A 21,049-nucleotide genomic window follows, 5' to 3' on the forward strand; every position below is an offset into this window, starting at 1 on the left:
CGTCGACAAACCAACAGCTCTTGAAAACTGTGTTCCGAGTCTGGAACGCGCGCACAACACAAAATTCTATCGCATTCTGACTGGGCAGTTTTTTTTTTTTTTTTTTTTTAATTTCCCCCTTCAATTGTTTTTTTTTTTTTTTTTTTTATTTCGGATCGAATTCAAAAAAGAAAAATCAAGTGACAGTGTTCGTGTGTCATGAGTAGTGCAGAGTCGCCAACCAACCGGATGCCTCCGCAATCGTTGGCATCTCTTCCGCCGCTCAATTTCTCGTTCAAGACGGAATCGAGCAACGGCGGCGCAACGGCCGCCATGTCATCATCGCCGGCTTCCGCACCTTCCGTCGTCGTATCATCGTCCGCTTTAGCCATGCCGACGCATCCGCACGGCCTGCCGCAGCAACAACAGCAGCAAGCGAATCCAGCCGCGCTGGATCAGTACCGCATCCAGCTGTACAATTACGCCATGGCGGAGCGATTGCGGTTCGCGGGAGTTGCGCATCCGGCCGCCGCCTTCATGAATCCGTACGCGGCCGCCCTATCGGCCCAGTTGGGACGCACAACGAATTCGGGCCCGAATGGCACACCGTCCGTCCCACCGCAAACATCCGATTTGAGCTCGTTCTTCTTCACATACGCGGCGGCTAAATTCCAGCAGCAACAGCAGCAGCAACAACAACAGCAACAACAGCAACAACAACAACATTGCGACCCGCGTTTGTTCCACCATCATTCGGCCGCAGCGGCGGCCATGATGCGCGGGGGCCATCCGGGCGTGGTGAACATGGTGGAAGAGCCCAAACCGCAGCACAGTTACATCGGCCTGATCGCCATGGCCATCCTCAGTTCCGCCGATAAAAAGCTGGTGCTCAGCGATATTTATCAATATATACTAGACAACTACGCCTATTTCCGGTCGCGCGGACCCGGTTGGCGCAACAGTATTCGTCATAATTTGTCGCTCAACGATTGTTTCATCAAAGCCGGTCGCAGCGCTAATGGTAAAGGCCATTACTGGGCCATCCACCCGGCCAACGTCGAGGATTTCACCAAAGGCGATTTCAGGCGTCGCAAAGCCCAGCGAAAAGTCCGTAAACATATGGGACTGGCCGTCGACGAGGAGGATTCGCCGACTCCGCCGCCGTCGCCCGTGACGGCTCATCATGTGGCCGCTTCTCTGGCCGCTGGATGGGGATTGGGTCATCACCATCATCATCATCATCCCTCCGTGGATGGGCTGGCCATGCATCCGCAGCATCACAGGAATTTCATGATGGAACATCATCATTCCGTCTTGATGATGGCGGCGGCGGCCGCCGCTTCGGCCGCCCCCATTCCGCACATGACATCGCTGTCGCCGTCGGCTTCGTCCGACGACGGGCAGGCCACCCATCGGCAGTCGCACCCGTCGGCCGCGGTGGGCGCTTCCGCCCCGCGGAAGCGCCTGTTCGACGTGGCCAGTTTGTTGGGGCCGAGCGATCCTCAACCGACGCTCAGCGGAGGACGCGACGAGCAGTGCGGAGTTGAACGTACGAAACACGAGCGGGACGAAGAGGACGAACGCAGTTCGGCAGCCGGGAGCAGTCACGACGAAGAGGACGCTGAACAAGTCAACGAGAACAAGCGGATCAAGATCGAACTGGACGAGGACGTGGACGTGGTCAGCGAAGACTCGGAGGAGGACGATCACCTGCGCCGTTTGGGTTCGACCAGTCCGCCTCAGAATCACAACCTATCCGGCGAGGATGTCGATCCGGCTAAATCGTTGGCTTCTAGTCCGGCCGTCCCTTCGTCTCCGCTCGGGGCGGCCGCTGCAGCGGCCGCTGCCGCAGCCGCCGGATTTTGGCGTTTCCATCCACCGGCCGCTGCCGGCGGAGCGGCTTCGCTCCGATTACCCATTCCGGCTCACCGGTTGATGAATAATAATGCCCACCACTTCAATCATCAGCAGGCCTACTTGCAGCAACAGCACGTGTCCGCTGCGCACAACCATTCGCTGCCGTCCGGCATGGAACAATTGACCAAATATTACGAGCAAGTGGCCGAAGTGATGCGCATCAATTGCTTGCAGCAACAACAACAACAACAACAACAACTGCAACGCAATCACGATGCCGCAGCAGCTAATGGAACGAAGAGCGCCACTGGAGGTGCCACGTTAATTGCTAAACATTAAAGAGATCGACGTGAATATTCAATTCGTTTTTTGTTTGAATTTCAATCCGCTCCGTTTATATTGATGTTGTGTTCTTCTTTTTTCGAAATATATCTTTTCTCTGTCTTTTGATGTCCTAAAAAAAAAAAAAAAGATAAAATGAATCTTGAAAAGGAAAACACACATTTATTATTCATTTCTGGTGTCATCGTTTGGATGTCTTTCCAATTGATTGCGACGAGGTTTTTCCAATTCCAGCTTCCGTGTGTGTGTGCGTGTGTGTCTGTTTGTATTGTAATGTACATTCTTCAAGAAGCAAAGAAAAAAAAGGAAATAAATATAGAAATTAAAGAAATTAGCCTTTCATTTTCTTTTCATGTACCAAACCAATCTCTTAACACCACCACTTCAACGCGCTGAAATAAAACAAGGATTAGACTCATTTCTCTTTGAAATTCTTTTTGAAATGATTGTATCAAGTAAGTTGATCGTAGGCCTACCACATTCCATCCTCCTTCTATGCCAAAATCAAAACATTTTGCGGATTTCTTTCAGAAGGAAAAAAACAGGCAGGCCCACAACGTTGTCCTAACTAACCCCCGTTGAGTTTGCTCACTCGTCAAAAGGACCATAGAGATCTGATGGGGACTACGACCCGAAGAGCCGCTCGAGCGGAAATGTCGAAGAGTCGGCTGGGGGGGTATGGGGAACTCTTAGAGTCGATCTAATAATTCCACAAGAGGGAACATCAAATGTAGCCGAACGCGTTGACACGGAATAAAAGAAGAGGGCCCTTCTTATTTGTAGGCCCCCCCCCCCCATACCGGCCCATCGTTCCTCTATATCAACAACACAACCATGTGATGATTGTGTGGCCATGGATATAAAACCTTTAGAAAATATTTCCAATGAAAAAAAAAAAAAATTTAAGTTCCTTACAGACTATTGAGCAGACCCCCCATCCTCTTGTAACGTGTGTGTGTGTGTGTGTGTGTACACACACACAGCCATGGGGCGTGAAACACAATAGAGTGTTAATGGAGTGCTTGAAAAAAAGCAGTAAAGAGTATTTTTTTTTTTTTTTTTGCCAATGATTTATTATGAAATTGTGTTACGATTGGTTTCGTGCTTTGGTTCGGCCGGCAACAGAAGAAAACTTGTCCAGCGCGCGTGCCGGCCCTTAATCGTTTCCGGCTTTTCTTTTTCAGGATGGGAGTCCACCATAAGGACGTTTAGAGAATAGAAGACTGGACACAATGTGCATTCAACATTTATAGACTACGTATATATAGATATACAAATGATATAGAACACAACGACGAGCTTGTTGGAGAGCCGCCAAAATTTTCGGAATTGATCTCCGGCCGGGCGTATTGGATTTAATTGGGATGGTGTTCAACAAGCTTCACAAAGTTTTCCATCATCGTTGCTGACTTTGACGTCACGTTAATCACGGCTCGTTGGATGCGCTACATTTGAAACAAAACGTTAAATTAAAACGCGCCCCTTCTCGTTCATTTCCACAATGACGCAATCAAAATCCAAAAATCAAATCAACATCCGCGTATATTTTTGAAAGACAAGGGGGGTATTGTATACGCATACAACAATGATACGTTAACATTCATGATAGAGGTGTGTATTGATTGAGTGCATCGGCCGGGCTTGTTGACTGTCACCGATACGCCACACAGCATTCGAGTATACACACGAAAGGAAAGATGAGGGTAGAGAGTGACCTTTTTTTTTTGTGTGTGTGTGTGTGTATACGACAACGGCCAGGTTTTTATGTACACACACACACACACACGCATTTTCTCTTTCACCGTTTTCGGTATAGAGTATGATGCTGTTGGGCATTCCTTGTTGTGTGTCACCGCCCCTAACACACACACATACACACCTTCTTTCTTTGTGTGTGTAGCCTCATCCATTCTCACTTAAGAGTTAACACGGCGACAAGGTGCGCGGTTATGTATACGACTTCTCGTCCACTTTTAACAGTCGTGTATATGTATATACAGGCCAACACACACGGTGCGAATGGGTGGGTTCCACATGCACCACTATTGATTCATTTGTTATTTCCCACGCACTTTTGTGTGTGTGGCCGGCCAGTGCTCGACAGGTAGATCGTCCATTTCATTTTTTAAGGAAAAAAAACATTTTGCAAAAAATTCAAAACGAATCGTTCAATCATTTAGAAAATGAACAGCACATTAAATGCGGAATGAGAATTGTGTCTGTTGATTTAAACAACGTAAGAGGAACTCACCTGGCCAAACAAAGCACATTTTCTTATTCCATAAATATATCTACATATTTTTTTTTTAAACAGTAACCTACTTCTGTTTCAGCTCACCGAGCTGCTGTTTAAACACGTTCCCAAACGCTTCTATTACATTTTTTTTTTTTTGAAGTTGGACGTTCGTATATCCCCGTGTCTGTTGGATGTTGTTTGTCGTAGCGATGACTGCACTGCGCATCTGGCCCCCACATCGATACTCATTTCTTTTTTCTTTTTAACCTGAATATTATTTATTGATTCGTTCAGCGCGTACATAACCTTATTATTATTATTTGGGCTTGCAATGCGCTCTCACATGTGTCCTTGTTATTTGGGGAATGCGCCATAGCCGTACCGTGTACAAGCTGATACAACGGTAAACAGCATTTGCATCGAACACACTTGTTGCACCACCCACACGAAATCGATCGCCATTTCCCCACTTATCAAGATGATCATGAAATAAAAATTCAGATCGGGGAATTATGTAGCAAAAAATGTTGATGGTTCATATTCAAACATTGAACGTTTTCTTTCTTTCGAAGAACAGACTCAAGAAGCTTTTCTTTTTTTAAATATATATTTATTGTTCATAGACTTTGTGAGTCACCCTGAGGGGCATGTTCAAGAAATACCTTTGGTGTGTGTGTGTGTGTGTGTGTGTGTACTTTTTTATTCTATTTGTTTGTCGTTTTTTGCGTCCGTGATGGCGGACAAGTGGACATAGTTGAAATATTTTCTGTCGGCATCACTCTGTTCTCACACAGAACTTTCTTTTTTACGTTTTTTTTTTAAGTTGACATAACCAAGATGAGGAGGAGGAAGGAAAAAAAAGCCGGGAGCGAAACTTTGGTATGCAAATGAGAGAAAAGAGACGTGACTCTGATCGTCAATGGACAATTTGACAGAAGGGAGAAGGGGGGGAACATTTGCTAATTTGTTATGTGTCTGTATATCGTAGGTGCAGTAGCCTTTGTCAAGCGGTTATCACTTGTCCGTATGCAAATGAGTTTGGTAGGGGGGGGGGCTCTCAATCGGAAGCTGAAACGACCGTTATCAATCGAACATTATTTATGCCGTTAAAAGAACATTAGCGGCCCAGAATGTTCCAAATGCAATAAATCGATTTGAATTGACAATCAAATTGCCGAACAAAACTAGCAGCCACACGCAACTGCTTTCGCTTATGATGATTACATTATTCAACGCTGCACAGCAAAAGATTATTTCGTATGTCTTGCTGTGTGTGTGTGTGTGTCTGTGTATAAAGCCGGTTTAAAGTTGGTTCATTTTATAGTCCTCCCCACCCCCTTCTATATGTTAAACCTGTCCCTGATGTTGCTCTTTGCGGTGTATGTCAATTGGATAGTTAATGATGCACGTCAACGTCCCACATTTCATTTTCCATATCGACATTCAATTCCCATTTTTATTTTTTAAGGACGAATTTTTTTTTTTTTTTTTTGCAGAGGCGATTGAACCACATGCAAATTTCATCTGGTGGGAATAGAATAAACCCATTAATTTTTTTAAAAAATGAGAGCCATTGGACTCGGCGAGTAAATCGATTTGGCAAACCAGCATTTTCTTACGTATTCAATGTTATCAGTGAAAGGTGGGGGAGGAGGAAGATGTTGCTATATTTCTATTACGCAACGGGCCTTCAAAAAAGTTTGGGCCAACCTCTCACCAATGGAAAACTACACAAGGCTTTTGAATAATTCAAAAAAACAATTTAATCTGAATTTTGCGGTGTGGGTTGTATAATACTGTCCTCTCAGGGCTTAAAACTCCGTTTGATATTGGAGACGGCGAAATGGAAGCGTCCGACGGAAGTCTTCCGCCTTCGCCTTTCGGGAATGCCATCCGTGGTCACGTAGCGCGCGTGTGTGTCTGTGTAGCTCCTTGCCCAGTTTTACACGACGTCTGGCATGTCACGAGACATTCGATCATCGATACATCATTCAATTCAAAGCTTAAACCTCGGCCCTTCCGATAAGTTGGTGGGTGTTTGTTTGTTCGGTGCCCCGCAAAAGGTTTTAATTCATTTTGCGTTACGTTTTTAAACGCAGCCCACTGACACGGCGTGTGTGTTCGTGTCACGTGATACCCCGGCAAAGCCAGAAGGTTATGGGGCGTGTTGGTGCGGGGCTTTTCCTACTCAATCCTGCAGATGATAGCGATTTTTTTTGTTTTCACAAAAGATGCAATCAATTGAGGCATACATTATACGTATATAGCGAACAATGTGACACACACACACACACACACGCGGGTTTAGCGTTGTTCCCCCTTTTGTGTGGATCTTTTGCGAGACAGTGTGTCTTATTATAACGCACGCAACGGTTTGTGTGTGTGTGTTCAATTTTCTTTTATATCCGGTTCTTTTTTTTTTGCGCAGTGATTGACACGTTCGATCACGCCATGGATGTCCTCCCACCGGATTAGAAGAAGGAAGGGGGGGGGGGGCGGTGGGCCTATTAGTTGGGATAACTTATTTTAACGTTTCATCATTTTCAATACTAGGAGTGGTATAGGAAAGAGAGAGACGTAAGAAATATCCTGTTTGATGTTTCCTGTTCGACATAAACATCTCGTAAGATTGTCGTTTTTGGAAAAGTGGTGACTTCCTTCGAGCCTACCATAACAAAACAAACAAACAAAAAATGGGTGGAATAGATGTACATCGATGCCGTTTTTGTGCGTAATGGAACCTGGGAGGGATGGTACAGGGGGGCAATAGACACGTCAATAAAAGAGCCGGACATCAGTTGTTATTTTTTGCGGCTCGTTATACATTTGCAAACAGGAAAAAGCCGGGCCGCTACGAATAGTGTGTAGTGTGTTCCAGGAAAAATAGGCCTACCCAGCCAAATAAATAGAGCATTTTGTTTTGCTGGTCGTGTATGGATCGGTTTGCTCGTTGTACCTCGCTCTTTTCTACCCCGGCATATGATAGAACTCCCATGTTATTTTTTTTAGAGGGGAACAGCAAGGAGCAGTATAATGGAACAGGATGTTGTGCTATCGCGAAATATGTGTTGTTATTTGTTGTGCGTATGTATACACTGGGCTTCACCTGATCATTTCAAAGCCGAATGTCAGGGGTTCTAAATTGGAGGCACATGCAAATAGGAATTTTCAAGTAGAGGCTTCTAATATTCAGGTCTACAGTGTACGGAAGACTGACTCCTATTGGATCTCCTGGAACAAAAATATGTGAAAAGCGAGGGAGCGGATGTTTGGACTGCCTCGCCCATGCGAACAACACACAGGCCATAAACACACAAGGCACATTTCGGTGTGTATGTCAAGCGCCAAAAAAAAAAAAAAATAAGAAAACAAGGTGTTCCAATCATCGTTCTCTCTTCTGTGACCTCATACCCGAATGGAATGCATCTTCGAAGAAAATAATAAAATAAGATTGTTTTGAAACGCTCCTGTCAAACGAGCCTTTTTTCTTTCTCTCTCTTCATATACGCACACACACACACACAAGGAGGGACTGGCTGTAAGAATTGGATAGAACAGTGAAAACGTACGTGCGAAATTGCTGGCTCATCGGGTCGTTCCATGTGTGTCCTCTTCTAGTGTGTCTATGTCTGCGTGTGTGTGTGTGTAATAAGAGAAAGAAGAAGAAAATGGGGGATCGTCAACAAGCCACCCCCCATTTGCATTGGTATAGACCGACACACTACTCTAAAGTCAACACCGACATATCCCACCTCTGCCGCACAGCACAGAGACAACATTCTTTTGTGTTTTTATTTTGTCTATTTTCTATGTGGCATCAACCCCGTTCTCTCTTCTTCGACCATGTTCTATTGAAAGAAAAGGCTTCACCAAGAGTTTTGACTGTTCGAATCTCTTCTCCCTCCATTTCTTTTTTTTTCTTTTCTTGAGCCCAGTATTTATATAATACATGTCTCTTTAAGAAAGAAAAACATATTTGTCTGACTTCTTTATTTTTTTTTTTTTATTCTATCAGAGAGGTGACGGTGACATTCCTAACGTTGAATTCCAACGGTGCGCGTCCCGAGTTGATTGCCACAATGGGCTGCGTTCTCTCGTTCTAGAACGCATCGAACAACCGGCGTTATTCAGGCTGCGTATTAATTGCTCAGTTTATAGAGAACAGTAAAAGGCATTTTGTTGGAAATTAGTTTTAGGGAAAAGTTCTCGTCTCTCATCATCGTGCCATTTGAATGTGTTACACCAACTTGTTTTCGAAATCAAACGATTGTCAAGCCGCTACTGACCAGACGGAAAGTTCTCACGGTACCTCCGTGATGGGCGTCAAGCGACTCTGATTAGCAGAACGTCGAGTTTATACGCCGCCTTTTGTACAGAGAAAATGCCAGCATCATCGTCATTATCGAGACCCATTACTTTTTGAGTTATAATCAAGACACCGTTATCATTTTTAACTTTGACATTCTTTTCAGTAGAGATCGATTCAAAGATGTGTGCACAGTGTCAACGGTTTGAACGTTAAAAAACAAGTTGAACAAAAATCTCTGAGCTATGCAGAAGAGTGTCAAACATAATGTCGGTTGACAAGCGCATTGAAAAAAAAAAACAAATTTTGAAAAAATATTTTTGCGCGTTTCCCAACAGTCTACGAACAACTCGAACTGAATGTTCAAGTAGAAGAGCAGCATACGTGACGTCAATCGTTCGTCCATGTCACACGACTAAACAGGGCCTTCATCTGCTACACAGTTTGTGCTGTAAGCCTCAAATTGGCTTGACGGGGGCAGAGCTTGAAATTCGACTTCATTTGCATGCGGCTCCCCCTCTTATAAGAAAAGCTATGCCCACCCCCCTGAATAAAATAGGTAAGCGAGGGGGGGGGGACTCGTTATTATTCCGGTCGTTGGCGTTTCACTCGAATACTGCCAACGTTCACTCAAAACGCGTGAGCACAAATAGTAAGAAACTCTGAGAATTTTCGTGAGAGATTGTTGGCCCTCCCGTTTGCATTAACATGTGGTACAAAAGAAAACCGGCAACTGTGTACAGCAACAACAAAACACGGCCCGAGCTACATCCCATCGCAGACGGACGTGCGGAAACTTATATCGAGTCCGATTATTCCGGCTAATAGGTTCCATTTAGAATGGGAGAAAACTGTGAAACATGTTTGTGTTCGGACGTGATGTCTTGAAAATAAAGGGGGGGGGGGAATGGCCATGGAAGGATGAAGCGCAGCGACTGGAGGAAAAACAAGAACAAACAACAACAGAGCTCGAGTTCATCACGACGCCGGGGCTTGTGTGTAAAAAAGTTGATGATTGGGGTTGGTGAAGATCGTGCAGCCGACGGGAAATAACCTGAATCGGCTCGCCTTCTCGGCCCTTTTTTTTATTTTGGAACGATCCAATCAATTCATTAGCCATCGATTTGCTCGTTCGTGCGCAGCCAGCGTTAATGAGCCGGAGCGTTTAGGGCCTCAACAGTGTGTACCCTGCCAAAGTTGATTAGGTTTTTTTTTTGAACGATATAACAATTCCTCAGCCCTAAATGTGGTGTAAACACAGAAAAAACGTGCAACATATAAACAGGGGGGTGGATGTAACAAACAAAACTTGCGCATTCAACAACTTTGATCGTCACGTACTGGCGTTTCCAGCAATGCGGAATCGGAACACATTCGTATTTATTATTTAAGATATAACTCTTTTCCAAACTGAATATTTCAGTGGGCTAGTGTTTGATATCAGACACTCTATTTCTTATTTAAATGTTATAGCCGTTTGTGTTTGTCTATTTACACCGCACCCTCAACAACACCATCTGCCGTTGTTCGGGTATCATTCTTATTTTCTAACGTTCATCAAACGTAATAGGCTTGTGAAACAAATGGCGGTTTCCCAATACGTCAATACACACACACACGCACCGCTTATGCTTAAAAATATATACGAGACACTGCGCACGCTAATCCGGATGCAACGGGACACCTTCCAAATCCCTCACCGACATATCTCGAAATTTTTTGCCGCTTCGCATTACAATATTCCGCCTTCACGATTAACCAGATTTAATAATACCCCCGTCACAGGTTTTATGCGTTTTTATTTCATAGGAAAAGGGAGGCCACTATTTTATTCGCATCGCAATTGGATGTGTAGGAGTATGTTTTCATCTCATGGCTGTATTAAAAAACATCGACATTTTTATTTTACTGTGGTAATGAATTGAGACATGACAGACGTGATCCCGCGGGACTTTCTCATCGATTTTCTCCTATGCACTTGATATTTATTTATATCTATATATCAAAAAATGCTTCTGTATAATATTACCGTAGTTTCTTGCGTTTGGGCGTGTCACCTAACGTTGTTACATACGTATTTTTTTTTCATTCGAAATATATACATCCCCGCCATAGATACAATGGTCTAGAAGGACATAGTGTCCTTGCCCGAGATGTTAAAGAAGCCGAAAAAACGAGAGAGAAACAACTACCCCCCCCCCCCTGTCTCACCAAAATCCCCAAGTCCACAGAGATTTTTAGCCGCTAGCTTCACCGAAAGTTACACGAGGGAACATGGAAGGGCGCGGTCGTTTATAACCGCCCCACATTTTGCTGTACGGACTAAACGTGGTTAGATGGAGAGAGCATGGAACATTGGCGTGTACAAAACTGACATTGAGCTGGCTATATATTCGCCCCTCTTTTGTATAATGTTTCCAACATCTCTGTCTGTCTCTGGAGGATTATATGGAACAGTCGGGATCGAAAGAGATCAGCATCAAATAGATATCGGAGAGGATGAAAAAAAAGGGGTTTTTGCATGAGCGTGATTAGCACCGTTTAGAGGGAAAAAGAAGGGGGGTTACATGAAAAAGGTAATCTGACACATGTTCTAGTATATAAATATACAGAAGCATAAAGAAGAGCTGGAGAGGGCGTGTGTTAAAGGGTCTTTGATTGGATGATGGGGATGTACTACTCAGATTATGAAAGAGACCCTGTGTAAAATGCACGTACTCTCCTTCGCTTTAAAAAATAAATGTTCTATTTGGAGAAAGGGAAAAGAGGGTACAATTGAATTAGTGGATGTAGAAGGTGGTAGACAGGTCTGTTACATTTAGGACAGACGTGTGTAAAGTGAGTGTTGAAAGCAAACGCCGACGCCCGAGAGTCAATTACAAAAGTTGACTCTGTGTGTGTGTGTATGCAAATCGAATGAGGATGGGTGATGACAACGTGCCTTTAGCTATCTTTAGTGAGTAGCAGCACCTTATTTTGAGCCGTTAACATCGTGAGTGTTGCTAAGAGCCATTCTAATGCGATTGTTGGTCGCTCGAATTCGAAATGTGCAGATTGCGAAATCAAAGCGTTCTGCATATTTAACAAGAAAAAAAAAAGAAAAACATGTTTTATTTATGCAAAATCTTTTAAATTGAGCTGCCTTTGTAGGCGCCAAAAGAAAATTTAAATAACAACGGGAAAGAGTGAAATAGGTATGATGATTCACCTCCCGCGTTTCTTCTGCATATTTAAAACAAGAAAAACAAAAAACAAGTTTGATTTCTGCAATTTTTTTTTTTTAATCTGGCTGCTTCTGTGGGCGCCAAATGAAAATTTAAATAACAATGGAAAAGAGGGAAATAGGTATGACGATTTACCTCCCCCTTCCCCCGTTTTAAAAAAACAAGAAGAAAGAAAACAAGTTTGATTTCTGCAAATTTTTTTTAATCCGCCTGTTTCTGTAGGCGCCAAGAAAATTAAAATAACAATGGAAAAGAGAAAAATAGGTATGGCGATTTACCTCCCCCCTCCCTCGTTTCTTCTGCATCTTTAAAACAAGAAAAACAAAAACAAGTTTGATTTCTGCAACTATGGTTTAATCCGGCTGTTTCTGTAGGCGCCAAGAAAATTAAAATAACAATGGAAAATACGTATGACGATTTACCTCCCTCCTCCCCCCGAGATATATCACAGTCCCAAACTTGTCCGAACATGTCCAACAAAGAACTATATATGGAGCGCGGCAGTATAACAACAACAACTGAACAAATGTGTGCTGGTCTTCAGTCTCGATGGTGCGATAAGGATTGAGCAGTTGTGACTCGTTAAAGTCTTGCCGTTCCATAACTATACACAAGGCCTACAGGCAATCAAGCAAATAAGGGTCACGGAATATTTTGAATAAAAAAATGCCGACGCATCTTTTGATAATCAGGTGAGTTAAACAGTATAGAGGCAACAACGTTTCCAATTTTTATATACGTTCACTTCTATAGCTACTTACGATTCGTGCCAAAGGGCCCTATACGAAAAGAGCTGAAAGCCCCGGCGGTGTTCCAGCTCTTTGATTCTTTTTTGGCGTAGAACTTTTTGGATATTGAATTTTGGTATACACACACGGTGGTTCAGAAAGGATCTTTCTCCCTACTCCTTGATGTATATAAGGTAATTTTTTTCTTTTACTTACCTTTTGGTCCATGGGCTTTCAACCTTCTGCCGGTGCGGTCGGCGAAGAGTTTCTCCCCTCTTCAAAAAAAAACAAGTCGGCAAACCAAATTACAAGAGCACATTTCAAGAGTGTCAATTAGAGAATCCGACAGCCTGCTACACACAAGTGCTGTTCCTCCTCTGATTCCGACTCTTCTTTTGAGGCTTTTCTTTTTTCTTTCCCCCATCATCTGGTGTTCACATTTTCTATACATAACATGGAAAGCTTTTCTTACGCGCGTTTGCCTTTTATATTCTTTCAATTTTCTTTTCTTTTTTATGTAGACCGAATCCTTATCATCATATATGATGGCCACGCCCCTACACTCTTCCCTGATTATGATGTCGCTGTTGGTATATTTTTTTTCTTTTTCTTGTGCCGGTTCTCACCAACAGAACAGAGATATAGTAAAACATGCGAAAAGAGCCGTCAATCATACGAGCCGGTCACTTCTCCTCTCTTCCCAGATGTGTTGAATGTTATGTTGTTGTTTTTGGATTCAATTCGAATCTCCTTTTTTTTTTTTTGCTTTTAGAAAGTTGCGGTTTTTCTTTTAGAATTGAAAGTGCCTGGAAAATGCGCAATCATTTGCTTCTCTTTGAACATCCTAGAGTCGTGCAAACTTACCGATAGAATTATGCGCTGTGTAACGTGTTGTCCTGATAGTTTTCGTGATTTGTTATTGAGTGAGCGTTTGAAAACGCTTGGCACTTGCGCACCATCTATTTAGGAACGATGGAACTAAATGTTGCGATACATTCTGCTGTTCCTGATCGCGTCTGAACGTCATCCCACTGCAGATTAAAAAACGTGACCATTCAAAAAAGAATGTGACTCTATGTGCAACAAAGCATTTGATTTTTTCTTTTAAAGTGAACATGTTTTTGCCGCTATCGGGAAATAACAATTCTCTTATCGCCCCTTTACGTAAATAGCGGACAAACGGATGACGACCATCGTCGTCTTTGTTTGATTGGAAATGGCTGGCGATTGGGTACAGATTAACACTCACACTAAGTGTAACGTGATTGATAGGTTGAACGAAGGCAAATTTGATTGTTTCATTAGATAAGTTTCGATCGCCTTTGTGACGTTCTTTGAGCTGCATCCGGCGATTTACGTCATCGAAGTACTTGCATTCCGATTGGTATTGGACGTTTCATATCTCTCGTGCCAAATTGTTTTCGAAAAGAAGAATGTAAAGCGTCTAACTTTCGAGGTTAACAGATAGAATATTGCTTTCAATTTATTTACGATTTGTTGGAAATTGAAGGGAGACAGCGTTTTTCAAACCTTACACGTTCCCGATTCAATCAGAAGGGAAAACCAGTTACGATGCATAATTCCCCTTGGCTTATCAGTGAAGTATTATATACCCTAACGTTCCGTATGGTTTTTCCGAAATGAGATCCGTATTGTTGCATATGTTCAGTTCGTTGAAGACGTTTTTTTAATCGTTTTATTGCAGTGCTCGCATTTGGACTTATGGCGACCATGGACGTTGAAGTAAAAATAACGTTCGTGCAATTCAAGAGACAATTCATCAATTTTGCCAGGCCATCAAAAACGGCAGACATACAGGTAAATCTATTTAAATATAATTATCAATAAAATATATTTACTATTTAAATTTATTTAAAAACAAAATTCGATTGACCCATTTCTTGGTTTTGGTATTCCGTTAGAGATTCAAAAGGTCATCGGAGATCAACTAGGATTTCGTATATCTCGTCGATAGCAACAAAGCAAGCTTTTCCAGAGTTACAACATCATTCCGTGTTTTGACGTTGAAGCTTTTCGGCTATCACAGGGGGTGGCGTTCAAACTCCCGTTCGGCTATTATAAAGCGGAGGTGAAACGAGAACGAATTCAACAGTTGAACGCAATCAATCGAATCAACAAAAAGCCATGCTATCCGCGCTCATTTTCACCGTACTCCTCACCTTTGCCTCAGGTAAACAAAAACCCTTGTTTCTATTACTATCTTTCTTTGTTTCAATATGCATCATTTGCATGCGGTGTGTTGCCTGTCAACGTGTACAGGAGCTCCAAATGGAGGAACAGGACGATTGATAGGTGGCTCTCAAGCAGCTGCAGGTCAATTCCCGTTCGTCGTTTCCATTTCTCAATCGGACCAGCACATTTGTGGAGGATTCATTTACAACGACAGGTGGATTGTCACAACAGCCAAATGCGTTGTCGGGTAATTAACAATACGTAGTGTATTGCGATGAGGTCTGTCTAGTATAGTTGTTATGTAGAAAGGCAAAGGAACTGCTGAAGGTAACTGTTGGTGCCCTGTCATTGATCACACCTGATCCAGAGGAGCAAAAGATTACCCTTTTGGACATCGTTGTGTTTTCACAGTACGAAGCAGCGACTCAAAAACACGATATTGCTCTTCTCGAGGTACGCACTTGTTCTTGAATCAGCAGCCAAGCCAAATGTTTCTGTTATAAATGAACGTTTCGATTCACTCAGCTCTCCAGGCCGATTGTGTTCGGTACAACTGCTCAACCGATCCGTTACGATGAAATCGATGAGTTGGCCCAACCGTGGGACGCAAAAATCGTCGGATGGGGAGCAACTTTTGTAAATAGATATCCTTGCCTAACCCTTTGTTAAAACTGAATATTCAACTAAGATATACGTACACAGGAAGGCGGAGTTCCAGCCACACGTTTGCGATGGGCCCCAATCGACGATCTGGCGGCTGATTGTCGTGCTTACGGTATTGACCAGTACATTCAGAATTTCATGATTTGCGCTGGCTCCACAACAGGTAAAAACGAGTTTAACATTCGGCGTGTGAGATATGAATCTAATCATTCGTTTCAAACACAGGAACCGTCTCTCCGTGCCAGTATGACGAGGGTACACCTCTTACGCAAATCGCTAATTACGGAGGAGTCCAGGAAGAGATCGTTGTGGGCATCATGTCAAAGAATCAAGGCTGTAACGACCTTACCATTCCATCCATTTACACGCGTTTGGCTACCTATTATTCGTGGCTGCTGCAGACGGCAGGACAGCAACCGGCCCCCACCCGCACCTACGTCAAATAGAATGTCGTGTTTCACTTGCGTTACATTTCTGATACATACGTACATAAATCGTCATCTAATGCCAGACATTTTGGGCAAAGAGAATTATGGAAACAAGCAGCGAGTGTTTTGATTATTCGATAGACGGCCGTTTATTTCCCATCACTTGTGGGTTGGGCAATTGCGAATCGTTCTTCGCTTATCTTTAAGTCTGGAATGAGACCCACTTCGATTGACAAGCAAATAAGACCGGGAGCAACTTGAAACGTTTAGGCCGTGTCAATCGACATTTCAGGCCCTAAATTCAAAACGCACCCAACAGTTTATCGTAGTATGTATATACCTTATACTCGACAACTGATAACAATTGATAACTCCATTTTCAAACATTCTTCTACAAAAAAAACCCATAAATATTGACTACGACATGACGTTTAAACGATTGGGACGTAGTGCTACGTCACGTTTTTTCACCTGTCAAGGCTATACCTTAGGCTCAGACCACTCGTTATCCAATGATAAATGATACATTAAATGTTTGGCTACCTTTCGAGATACGATTAGCACTATTTTAGCAGCGTGCTACGCTCAACACGTTTTCGTTTTGGGGGCACGTCGAATCAGTTGTTGAACGCCTTTGCAAGCAAATTCATCATGTTGCACGCCTTCGTTCTAATCGTTTGTGTCGCAGCAGTCTCAGGTGATCCTTAGAAAATCTCAAATATTGCTTAGCAGTTGACTCATTTGTTTAAATTTGCATACAGCAAATGCAGGAACGATTGATGAGGGATCAGAGAGAATTGCAGGGGGCAATCGTGTCAACAACACGGAGCAATTTCCGTTCGTCGTGTCGATCTCTTATCGATATCAACACATCTGTGGTGGATTTATTTATAACGCCAGGTGGATCGTGACTGCAGCATCTTGCGTCATGGGGTATAGCATCTATTATCACAAACCATCACGCTGCATCGTTTCTTTTAAATCATTGCATTTTCAAAAATTTGTGCAGAAAATCTCCTCGGGATTTGAATATAACCATTGGCGCGTGCTCACTTATCACTCCCGAGCCGGAGGAACAGTCCATCAGCATAGCCGACCTGGTTCCGTATAGTGGTTTTAATCCAGCGTCTGTGACTCACGATATCGCGCTGATTGAGGTATAATTCTTCCAACAGGCTAATACTCACGCAATTTCTAATTCACGCTCATCTTTTAGCTATCCCTGCCGATCGTGTTTCGCAACACAGCTCAACCTATCCGCTTTAGCACAGTCGACGAACTTGCGCAACCCTTGGAAGGAACCGTCATCGGATGGGGAGCACCTTATGTAATCCGCAAAATAAAATGATCTTTAGTTATATTGACACATTTTGTTGATGGTGAACATTCGTAGGAAGGAGGGCCCCCATCTGCTCGACTTCTATGTGGCACTATGGATAACCTTCACGCCAATTGCAGTACGTACCAAGTTAACGAGTACATTGAGGAGTATATGATTTGCGCTGGCTCCGAGTCAGGTAAGTTTTAATTAACTCGTATGAATTAATGCATTTCAATGATATTTACCTATATTTTTAGGGACTGTCGCACCTTGCCAGTTTGACGAAGGATCACCTTTGGTTCAAGAAACTAATACGGGAGGGGTTCCAGAGTTGATAGCGATTGGCATCATGTCGAAGAATCAAGGCTGTTCAAATGCTATGATCCCAACGGTTTACACTCGCCTGTCGGCTTATTCCTCCTGGCTTATTCAAACCGCAGGTCCTCAAGTCAGCACAAACGTCTTTGTGCCACAGTTTTAAACGGAAATAGATATTCATGTGTTAATTTGCATTGTTGTATAAGAAGAAATCAATGGCCACTCCGAGTGCCAACTCTGAGATTCACTAATGGATGAAACGTTTGTAACGAAAAAAACAAAATTATTTTGTAAGGGGAAAAACATGTGTCGAAATGTTTGCTGGTTTGAGGTTCCAAAGTTTGACTGATATTTTTGTTGATTACACGGCACCGTATCTCTCAACCTGTGCAGCCCAGATTTCTAGAGAGGCATCAAAACAACATCATCATTTGAAACGAATCGTCCTAAGAAAGAGAATAGCCATGTTGTACGCACTGTTTGTTAGCGTCCTCTTCGCATTCGTCACAGGTGAACAAGAATTTTTAATTATTTTTATGAAAACCTTCTGTAATTGCATCGTCGAACATAAAATAAGGGCACCACATGGTGGAACAGGACGATTGATTGGTGGCACTATGGCAGCTGTAGGTCAGTTCCCATTTATACCTTCCGTTAGTAGGAATGACCAGCACCTTTGCGCTGGATTCATTTACAACGAGAAATGGGTCGTCACGTCAGCCAAGTGTATTTACGGGTAAATTAATTGAACTGAACGGGACGCTATTTTTATTCGGAGAGAGGACGTTTAATTTAAATTACTATGTGTTACGTGGGTGTGTGTAATTTGATTGATTGTCGTCTATGAAGAAAGCCAAAGGAAGAATTTAAAGTACTAGTGGGTGCCTTGTCGTTTGTCACACCTGATCCGGGAGAACAAAGCATTGGAGTTTTCGATATGGTTTATTTTCCGCAGTATGACGATGTGACTCAGAAACACGACGTCGCGCTTATCGAGGTACAGTGAATTGTTGCTCAGAAGCTAGTCAACTGTTTCTAATTCCTAATGAAAATGGGTTCATTTAGGTTTCTAAGCCGATTTTGTTTGGCCCAACTACCCAGCCAATGCCTTATGGTGAAATTGACGAATTGGCCCAACCATGGGATGCAAAAATCGTCGGATGGGGAGCAACTTTTGTAACGACATACTGTCCTAACGCCTTGTTCAATTAGAACGGATGTTTAATTAAGAATGCATATTGTACTTTTAAAGGAAGATGGGCTTCCTTCCACAAGACTCCGATGGGGACCTATCGATAATCTTGCTGCTGATTGTAGTTCTTACGATACTGAAGAGTACATTGAGAGCCTCATGATTTGTGCTGGTTCCTCATCAGGTATAAAAATTTATTTTTAATCGATATGTGAAATAAGAATTTTTATTGTTTCTTTGATAATATGTAGGAGTCTCTCCATGCGAATATGACGAGGGTACACCGCTTACTCACGTCACTAATTTCGAAGGAATCCAAAAAGAAGTTATAATTGGCATCATGTCGAAGAATCAAGGCTGTTCAAATGCTACGATTCCAACGATTTACACTCGTCTGCCAGCCTATTCCTCCTGGCTTGTTCAAACCGCAGGTCCGCAAGCCAGCCCTAATGTCTTAGCACCACAGTTATAAACGAAATAAAAATTCATGTGTTGATTTACATTCTTGGTGTCAAAAGAAATCAAAGACCACTCTTATCGCTAGTTCCTTGATTTACTAATCGATGAAAAGATTGTAAAATAATGAAATTGTTTTGAGAGGGCAACGACAAAGTGTTACGAAAGGTTAACTTGTTCGAGATTCCAAAGTTTGACTGATATTGAACTGATTAGACGATAGCCTTATCTCACACTGTACAATCGAGCTTTCTACATGTCGAGAGTCATCAAATCAACGCCACCATTTGAACCAAATTGTTCTCGAAAGACAATAGCCATGTTTTACACGCTGTTTTTCTGCATCATCGTCGCATTTGCCTCAGGTAAGCAATCAGTTCTCATTTCTACGCACATATTTGCATCACCCGCTGTAAATGGCTCGACGGACATATAACAGGAGCGCCAAATGGCGATACAGGACGTCTGATTGGAGGCACGCAAGCAACTGCAGGTCAATTCCCGTTCGTCGTTTCTATTTCTCGGCAAGATCAGCACATTTGCGGCGGATTTATCTACAATGATCGATGGGTCGTCACGACAGCCAAATGCGTCGTTGGGTAACTAGTTCAGTCAAGTGTAAATGGTCTCTTTTTTAGCTTTGCCTTTTTTATATTGTTGTGCAGAAAACCACAGGCAGACCTGAAAGTAACTGTTGGTGCCCTGTCGCTTATCACACCTGATCCGGAAGAGCAAATCATTACCATTTTGAGCATCGTTCTGTTTGAATTGTACGAAGAGGCCACTCAGAAACACGATATCGCTCTTATCGAGGTACAGTCCATTGTGCTAGATCAGCAACTCCAAATAATTTGCAATCATAAATTATTGCACGTTTGACTCGTTCAGCTCTCCCGGCCGATCGTATTCGGTTCAACTGCTCAAGCAATCCGTTACGATGAAATCGATGAACTGGCCACACCGTGGGAAGCAGCAATCGTCGGATGGGGAGCAACTTTTGTAAGAAGATATCCTTCCTTTTCAAAATATTGAAGACCTCACTTCAACTAACTCGACGATTTTATATAAAAATTGTTTTTTAATGAATATGCACAGGAAGGGGGAGCTCCAGCAACACGTTTGCGATGGGCCCCAATTGATAACCTGGCAGCTGACTGTCGTGCTTACGGTATCGACCAGTACATTCAGAATTTCATGATTTGCGCTGGCTCTGATGCAGGTAAAACCGCTCAGTAATGTGACGTGTAAAGCACAAAGTTTAATCATTTGTTTACACGTCAGGAACTGTTTCTCCATGCCAATTTGACGAGGGTACACCTCTTACGCAAATGGCTAACTACGGAGGAGTCCCGGAAGAAATTGTTGTTGGCATCATGTCTAAGAATCAAGGTTGCACTGACCTCAGTGTTCCATCCATTTACACACGTTTGGCTACCTACTATTCGTGGCTGCTGCAAACGGCAGGACAGCAACCGGCTCCGACTCGCTCGCTCCGCAATTCTAAATAGAAATATTCTTCTTCTCTACACCGTAGTTTCACTCTGATACACGTTGACTAATGAAAATGGCGAGTTTTGTCTTCCGTGTGAAAGTCTACGACAAATGTTATTAAAAATACAATACCACCATTATAGCCGATCATGTGACTCACGGAGAAAACGGTGATTGTTGTAACAAACTCGTACGCGTGTACAGATTTCGGTCAACAGACCAACCATTCGATATGAAATGTTTATTGTCTTACGAAACTATCCCGGGGTTTCCCTTTCTGATAAGCCCAGTAAAAGGTAAGTTCCCTATACCCGC

At 43.0% G+C, this 21,049-nt stretch overlaps 5 protein-coding genes across 6 annotated transcripts; all 5 read left to right on the forward strand.

The window, feature by feature from the left end:
• On the forward strand, positions 1–2,459 carry LOC130694845 (uncharacterized). Its single transcript, XM_057517945.2, has one exon. It carries the CDS (start codon positions 199–201, stop codon positions 2,173–2,175), a length of 1,977 nt encoding a protein of 658 aa, XP_057373928.1. The 5' UTR covers positions 1–198; the 3' UTR covers positions 2,176–2,459.
• A 12,246-nt stretch (positions 2,460–14,705) lies between these two features.
• LOC130695200 (complement factor D-like) lies at positions 14,706–16,070 on the forward strand. The gene is made up of 6 exons (XM_057518322.2): positions 14,706–14,863; positions 14,953–15,112; positions 15,171–15,318; positions 15,391–15,501; positions 15,568–15,691; positions 15,754–16,070. The coding sequence occupies exons 1-6, from the start codon at positions 14,818–14,820 to the stop codon at positions 15,972–15,974; spliced, it is 810 nt and encodes a 269-aa protein (XP_057374305.2). The 5' UTR covers positions 14,706–14,817; the 3' UTR covers positions 15,975–16,070.
• Positions 16,071–16,540: 470 nt separating this feature from the next.
• LOC132087879 (complement factor D-like) lies at positions 16,541–17,938 on the forward strand. The gene is made up of 6 exons (XM_059494852.1): positions 16,541–16,653; positions 16,718–16,889; positions 16,966–17,113; positions 17,173–17,283; positions 17,350–17,473; positions 17,535–17,938. The coding sequence occupies exons 1-6, from the start codon at positions 16,608–16,610 to the stop codon at positions 17,756–17,758; spliced, it is 825 nt and encodes a 274-aa protein (XP_059350835.1). The 5' UTR covers positions 16,541–16,607; the 3' UTR covers positions 17,759–17,938.
• A 104-nt stretch (positions 17,939–18,042) lies between these two features.
• LOC130694853 (complement factor D-like) lies at positions 18,043–20,881 on the forward strand. 2 transcript variants are annotated; one of them, XM_059494851.1, is made up of 6 exons: positions 18,043–18,105; positions 19,683–19,842; positions 19,909–20,056; positions 20,132–20,242; positions 20,339–20,462; positions 20,525–20,881. In XM_059494851.1, exons 1-6 carry the CDS (start codon positions 18,060–18,062, stop codon positions 20,749–20,751), a joined length of 816 nt encoding a protein of 271 aa, XP_059350834.1. In that variant the 5' UTR covers positions 18,043–18,059; the 3' UTR covers positions 20,752–20,881. The 2 variants fall into 2 exon arrangements, with proteins under 2 accessions (XP_059350834.1, XP_057373939.2); XM_057517956.2 differs by lacking the exon at positions 18,043–18,105 and adding an exon at positions 19,463–19,608.
• On the forward strand, positions 18,120–19,292 carry LOC130694854 (complement factor D-like). The gene is made up of 5 exons (XM_057517958.2): positions 18,120–18,331; positions 18,445–18,592; positions 18,661–18,771; positions 18,848–18,971; positions 19,039–19,292. The coding sequence occupies exons 1-5, from the start codon at positions 18,132–18,134 to the stop codon at positions 19,257–19,259; spliced, it is 804 nt and encodes a 267-aa protein (XP_057373941.1). The 5' UTR covers positions 18,120–18,131; the 3' UTR covers positions 19,260–19,292.
• Positions 20,882–21,049: the final 168 nt, after the last annotated feature.

The sequence above is a fragment of the Daphnia carinata genome, chromosome 4, assembly GCF_022539665.2.
Source record: "Daphnia carinata strain CSIRO-1 chromosome 4, CSIRO_AGI_Dcar_HiC_V3, whole genome shotgun sequence".
Classification (NCBI taxonomy): Eukaryota; Metazoa; Arthropoda; class Branchiopoda; order Diplostraca; family Daphniidae; genus Daphnia; species Daphnia carinata.